At 31.5% G+C, this 7,484-nt stretch overlaps 1 protein-coding gene across 1 annotated transcript; it reads right to left on the bottom strand.

Moving 5' to 3' along the window:
* Positions 1 to 286: 286 nt before the first annotated feature.
* TBL38 (TRICHOME BIREFRINGENCE-LIKE 38) lies at positions 287 to 4,243 on the bottom strand. The gene is made up of 5 exons (XM_079043561.1): positions 3,791 to 4,243; positions 3,057 to 3,228; positions 1,916 to 2,091; positions 1,673 to 1,831; positions 287 to 814 (listed from the first exon to the last, which is right to left on the bottom strand). Exons 1-5 carry the CDS (start codon positions 4,141 to 4,143, stop codon positions 529 to 531), a joined length of 1,146 nt encoding a protein of 381 aa, XP_078899687.1. The 5' UTR covers positions 4,144 to 4,243; the 3' UTR covers positions 287 to 528.
* Positions 4,244 to 7,484: the final 3,241 nt, after the last annotated feature.

Below are 7,484 nucleotides of genomic sequence, written 5' to 3'. Positions count from 1 at the left end.
AAAAAATAAATAAAAATAAAACAAAATTATTGTGATAACTTGTCCTTTGAAAAATAATTTTTATAATAATATAATAATAATATATAATCTTCTAAAAAATCTTGAATCCACCTGTTTTCCTTTAACAGGTGTCTTGTTCATGCATCTTCACATGGGTCGTCTAACCTACCACCTGCCTTCTCAACTTACAATCCTAAACCCTAACCAAAAATAAGAACGAGGTGGACCACTCTACTCATTTGTTAGCCTGTCATGTTTTGATTACAACCAATATGGAACATCTATAGAAAAAAAAATTAGAATTTAAAATTATATTTCATCATAAATAAATGAGTAGCAAATAAGATTGACATGCTTTTTGGCTTTGACAATAACTATTATTACACATGATAAAAAGTGCAAAAAAAAAAAAAAAAGTTTGCTTCAAATAAAATCAATCACCCCCTCTTTTTGCTTTATTGCATTTCATTGCAAATGTTTTCATTGTGTATACAAATAAATCATATATGACCCAAATTTACCTATTGATCATGTGAGGAAAGATGCATACATAAGTTGGTTCCAAGTATCGGGTAACCCGGGAACACACCAATGACTGCAATCCACACCCGAGTCACTATAAGATGAAGGATGTGCATCTTTCCTCAATTGAGACAATGTTGTGATATCGAGCAAAATAACTGGTTTCTTTACATTACTTAGGACTTTGTTTAGAACAACCTGAGCTTCGGGTAAGCCTGTTGGGTATGATGATCCTTCTATCGGTTGTAATTCCCCATAACAATTTCTTGATGATGATCCCCATTCCTTTCCCCTATAGATTTTATCAAATAAACACCTTTTAATATATATCATGTCAATTTGGTAATATGTTACAAGAATATAATCAAATTTGTTGTAAATGACAATTGCATTGTCGTAAATGTGCATACAATGTTGAGAGAATTTGTCTTGGTAAAAATCTTATGATCTTTAGGATTTTATGATTAAAGCCATAATTTATGTAAATGATTATATCAGTTAAGTATTGTTGTTTCTTTGCTGAGTCTTATATTTTGACACATGTCAAAAAAAAAAATTATATATATATATATATATATATATATATATATATATATATATATATATATATATATATATATAATTTTTTTTTTTGACATGTGTCAAAATATAAGACTCAGCAAAGAAGATATCCTGAACATGAGGGCATGTTTGGATCACAAAAATTAGAATTTAAGATTCATTCCGTGACGTGTTTGATTGTCAATGGCACATAATTCAATTGGGTCGTATTTTTTTAAATCTCATTTTTGATGGATTTATTGTTCCCTTGGATTGGGTTAAATGTATTTTATTCAATATTTTTTATTAAAAAACCAAAATACCGTCATTATACATATATTAAAATAAATAAACTACAAAAATCTAACTGTAAATGAAAATATAGAAATTAAACAATTTTTATTGATAAGCCTCGTTCCATTTTTTGTGAATTCCGTCATATACCAATTTAGTTGACAGATTACATTGTCTCCAAAAACTTTTTATGAGCAAAAATGTTCGGTTAAGTCCTTACTCTTTACAAATTCGACCTTATATATACATATTTTCCTTTTTCAAAATAAACATTATTTATGAGGAAAAACGAAGCCTTAATGTCGGATGTACTTACATGTAATGTGTAGGAGAGATTCCTTGAAAGAATACTTTAGTTTTCGATGGGTCAACGTTAAGGTCAACCCATCTTCCCCACGTCGACATGCCCTTATAATATGCTGCTAAACGATCCATATCTTTCATGATGGTTGACCCATCTTGTATATAGTCAAATCTGTAACGAAATGCCCAAAAATATCATATATCACAAACTCAATATACGATACATAGATAAAAAAAAATTACATAAAAATCATACGGTTGTAAATCTCCGGTGTGGGTCCACCAATGCCAGGAGTTGAACACGAGCACATCCATCCCTTTCCATGTATCACCTCCTTGAATTGAATTCAAATTCAAAACATTCCCTATACTTTGTTTCTGAATGTCTACCAAATATGGCGTGCGATACAGGTATATCGTCACACCATAATCCTGTGTATAAAATGAGGTAGAAAAGATGATTGTTTTAAAATCTGTGTAAAATTTAAATATGATTTTTTTAATTTATTTATATTTAAATAAGTTATCAAAATGTAGTAGGAATTTTATTTATGAGGTTTGTTTTTATGATTGATGTTTTGTGCACGTTATGACAATGTTTGAGATTGGTCACATGCCACGTTATTGACTACAAAAATCCAAAAATGGACCTCATGATATATCACAAGAACCACTGTCAAATTCAAGGGAATCACTCGCTTTTTGATGCTGTTTCTTTACACCTTCTACATTGGGAACATGCTTCTGAAACCCTTTTATCTTTTCTTTCGAATTATTTGATTTTGGTAGATTTATTTCAAAAAAAAGTCGTAAAGCACAAAACCATGCTTTTGGTATTAAATAATTTTCAAAGACATCAAATATATGCATTAAGATTCGTACATTTTTAAAATGAAAACTTGTAGAAAACCCATGTAAAGTAGATATTTAAGAAACAATATTTAAATAGTTGATTATGGAAAGAATTTGTAATAAAGTTTTAATGCGGATGTGACATGAAAGAGACATATCCAAACACAAACAAACATAAGCAACATAAGCAAAATTGTCTCTATAGTTGACAATTAGACATCTACCGGAACCACCACTTCTCCCACTACCCATGCTTTTTGCAGCCGTCGGTGCGGCTTTTGGGCCCGCCGGAGAAGTGTGCTCCCTCCAGTAGGTAAATACGATTATTTTCAAATACGTAAACAACACTCATAATCACATATAATTATAAAATAACTAAATGACATTATTAGAAAAAATAATTAATATTTTATCAAGTCATTTAACTTTTTACCATGCACTATCATGTTATATATATATATATATATATATATATATATATATATATATATATATATATATATATATATATATTGTAAAAAGAATAAAAAAGAAGGGAGAGAGACCTGAAAAGCGAGGGAAGTAAGGCCGTCTCTATGGAGAAAAGTGGCCTTGGAATTGGGCACCGACGCATGAAGCAAACATGCCAACGATTCCCACTGATTCAGACTCAGTGAGTCACCCACAAACATCACCTTCTTCCCTCTCCATTTGTTCAACAAATCCACCCCATTAAACCTACATCCATTTCCATCACAATTCAGTTATTATATACAAATATAAAACCATTTCGAGAGTTTTCACGTTATGGAGGGCTTCTAGCCTAGCAGTCCTCCTATATGCCGTTCTAAAAATATATATATATATATATATATATATATATATATATATATATATATATATATATATATAAAGCTAAAATGTCTTGAATGATTAATGAAGAATGGTATATATGTTAATTAGTCATCGTCTTGATCTACGAGTCAAACGTTCAACACATGAAACAAACGACAACGGTCATGTATACAGAATATTCAAACAGAACAATTAGATGGAATTGTAGTTGATTTGAAATAATGTTGTCGTGTAAATGAAAACGAAAGATAAAGAGAATAATAACGAGTTATATTTATTGCAAAAGTGTTACTCCTTTTCATTGTTTTTGTTTCTTCTTTTAATGTGCAATAATTACGCATAAGGGAAACTTGTGTTAGTTTAAAGACAAGAAATAAATGTAATATTTATTACAAAAAGTAGCTGAAGGTAATGGTTCTAGTGAGAGAGAAAGAGAGAGAATAACCTGGGGAGGTCGCAAGTATCTGGTTTCCAGGCATACTTGAGATACTGAGTGTCTGAACGACCATGTTTAAGACAATCGAACTCTGAATCAATGTAAGGACAGCTTGAAGCTACATAAACAGGATATGAATTGTCTACAATCCATCTTCCTTTGTACAAATCACACCCTAACAACCCTTTTCTTCCCACGGGTTTTCTCTTAACCACTCTTTTTCCCCTCAACGAACTACTAACACTAAAATTGCTATTGTATGTTGATAATGAGAGTAATTGTGTTTCAGCAACCAACACCTGCACTTGAAGAACAAGAAGAAGAAGAAGAAGAAAGATCTTACTTTGGTACCCAAAATCCATATCTTTATTGGATTTTGGTGAGGAGGTTGATCAAGAAATTGTGCCTACATAAAGCTGTCCTTATGCAGCTCTTTGGTCTCTAGGACTCGGACCCTTCTCATTTTTATATGTGTAAAGCGCCATGCTTTATAATTATCCGAAATTGTTTTACTTTATGTAATAATTGCTTTAATAATATTCTAAAACATGCATTTGTTTTAATAATCTCTACATTTCATGTGATTTGAAGCACCATTGTGAACACAGTTAAATATTGATAATTTATATCCTCTTAATAAGTTTTGTGTGTTCTTTAAATATTAATTTAAATTGTTATTTGATTGGTTTGCTGAAACACCCCTCGTGTATAATTTGTTTGAATGATAGTACAAAATAGCAACAGTGAGTTTAAAAAAGGGTAATTTTGACCCGGGGGGGGGGGGGGGGTCCCAAATAACCAACTTTTCACCACTTAGGAACTTTTAATTAAAAACATACAAGGGTTATCATATTATAACATGAGAAACAAACTTTAAATACATAATCTAATCATTTCAGTATAAACTCTAACCATTTCCCCCCAATAAGGCTTTATCTAACCTTTTCCCCTATTCTGAACACATGTGAAGAGTTGCTCGTTATGTATGAAATAGCCTAGGGAGACATTTAGTATGACAATTAAACAACTATATTTCATGATCTCATAATCACTCACAAGTGAAAGTCATAATAAAACATGTAAGTGATGGAAACTCAACATGCGGTACTTGACGTCAATGGTGCGTCTAGAATATAAACCTAGACGAGTCACTATTTAAGTGAACCCGATATAAATGAAATAGCTAAAAAAATACTAGTAGTGGTCGGGTCATATGCAAATTTTTTAAAGTTATTACAATTGTACCTAAAGAGGTCTAAGATCTTGATATATGTCCACAATCGTATCACTATTAATACTATCTAAAACATTTTTTTCTTCGATACATGATACTAAACTATCAATTGATTTGAGAAGCAAAAACAATTAAATAAAAGGGCACCATGCAATAAAGTCATTAAGTTTATCGAAATTTTGATTTTGAAACCGTGTTTTTTTTCTCAATTATATTATTATATTTACAATTTTGTTGCAATATCAACCAAATGACACGTTCTGTTATTCCGATTACCAATTTGCCCAAATTGTAATAAAATCTCTAAATTTATTGAAAATTTTGATTTTGACACAATGTTTTTTTGTCTCAATTATGTCATTACATTTACAATTTTATTGCAATGTCAACTATAGAATCTAGAAGATATATATATATATATATATATATATATATATATATATATATATATATATATAGACTTGAACTCCTTTTGAGGATTTCCTGGAGTTAAAAAATCGACCTCCATCACCATAATGACATTAACAACCTTAATCAACCATAACTTGGATCTTAAACATTCTTCATGTCCATACCAACCGCTCCATAAACCACTAGCCACCACAGAACCAATACTACCACTATCATTAGCCTCTTCCATCCTTATTCCTCATTTTTAGCTACAACAAAACCACCATAACCAACCACCCTTACCACCGAATCGACCATTCATCCATTATTATCACCATTTGCAGAACCATAACCCTTCTTCATCTCCAACCCATTAATCCTGCAACATAAAAAAAATGCCAACATCAAGAAGTCATCATCTTATACCCTTCCAACATTAGTTATTGTTCATTCCACTATTCATGGCAGAGGCAATATAGATGAAATCTATGATTTTTGGTACAACTTTGGTTCACTTGAGAAGAGGTACTTGTACCTTAGCAAGGGAACCTCCACACTTTCATCCTTTTGTAAGAGGGTAATCTCCCTTTCACAGATGATATAAGATTTATCACTCTTTTATGAAGATTTCTATTAATTATTGAATTTCCTGCAAGGAAAGCTTCTCCCTAGAGATTATGTGGTGTTCTAGAAGTAATTAACATTAAATTGATCATGTTTTTAATGTCATATTCTTCCTTTCGGCCACTCTATTTTGTTGAGGAGTGTATGAAGAAATTGTTTGATGTATAATACCATGTAAAGAACAAAATTCAACAAAGTCTTTGGACTCATATTCTCCTTCTCATTTCGGCCTTAAAATTTTGATGTTTTTGTTAATTTGATTTTTAACTTCAACCTTATATTTCTTAAAAGAATTCAAGGCGTCATCCTTGGTATTTAACAAATAAATATAGCAATACTTATTGCAATCATCTATAAAAGATATGTAATGATTTTTCCTCCTCTTGTAATGTTGCTCTAAAATCACATAAATCATACTGGATTAACCCAAAATTTCATTAGATTTTTCTACTGGTTTATGAAGGTGTTGTGAGATTTTTGATTCTACACAGATCTCATATTTCTTATTTTTATATAATGAAATATAATAATAATGTAACAAAATTATAAATGTAATGGCATAATTAAGAAAAAAACACGGTGTCAAAATAAAAGTTTTCAATAAACTTAGTTACTTTATTGCAATTTGGGCAAATTGGTTACCGAGAGAACATGGAGTGTAAGAACCAAAAATTTAGACAGATTTGACTTTTAGTCTGTAACAACCCAAAAACAATGATACAATTTTTCATTTTAAAAACAATAGTTTCATTCACCAAATATCTCCAAGTCAAATCAATCACCAAATAAAATATCAAAATATCAGAGTACAAATATCCAAAAAGTGAAGAAATCATGAGGGGAGGATGTTGTGCCATCACGTCGTGCCCTTCTCTTTCATACCGAAAGTATCTGAAACCATAAACAAAAACTGCAACCACAAGTCTTAGTGAGTTCTCCAAAGTACCAAATACCAAACATACAACTAGGCCTAGCCATGAGGTATATTCCAACCCAATACACAAATATGGGCCTAGCCCTGAGGCCCAACCTTGGGATTTCTTCCAACCCATCTTATACTCATGGGCCTTGGGGTCTATTTCACCCCAATCATACAATAATGGGCCCAACCCTAGGGCCTAACCTTAGGGTCTATTTCAACCCAATCATATAATAATGTAAAAGTCATATAACAGCTAGCATTCTACATAAATAATCTGGTGGGCCGACATTGGTGCCTTCGACCCACAAGCACAATGACAAGACTCACCTCTAACCGAAGATAACTGAACCACACACTCGAGCTGCTGTTATCTCGAATTCTCACACTAATCAAACCCAAAGACATCCCTAATTAATAATCAATGTTTTAACCCATAATCAATGATCTAAATCATAATTTATCTTCCAAGGGAAAAATACCATTTTTCCCTTCCTATGCATGACCCAAGGATACAAGGCCCAAAACCCCTAACG

The sequence above is a fragment of the Lactuca virosa genome, chromosome 4 (genome assembly GCF_052849685.1).
Source record: "Lactuca virosa cultivar CGN04683 chromosome 4, Lactuca_virosa_CGN04683_v6, whole genome shotgun sequence".
Classification (NCBI taxonomy): Eukaryota; Viridiplantae; Streptophyta; class Magnoliopsida; order Asterales; family Asteraceae; genus Lactuca; species Lactuca virosa.
This window is presented reverse-complemented; position numbering and strand designations above follow the sequence as displayed.

What these genes read in the sequence shown, in the direction of transcription:
- TBL38 (XM_079043561.1), bottom strand. Translation starts at nt 4,143, where the DNA reads ATGGATTTTGGGTACCAAAGTAAGATCTTTCTTCTTCTTCTTCTTCTT. An exon ending in GATACTTGCGACCTCCCCAG is followed by an intron (nt 3,229 to 3,790) that starts GTTATTCTCTCT and finishes AAATGGATGTAG; the next exon opens with GTTTAATGGGGTGGATTTGT. An exon ending in ATCTCTCCTACACATTACAT is followed by an intron (nt 815 to 1,672) that starts GTAAGTACATCC and finishes TAAAATCTATAG; the next exon opens with GGGAAAGGAATGGGGATCAT.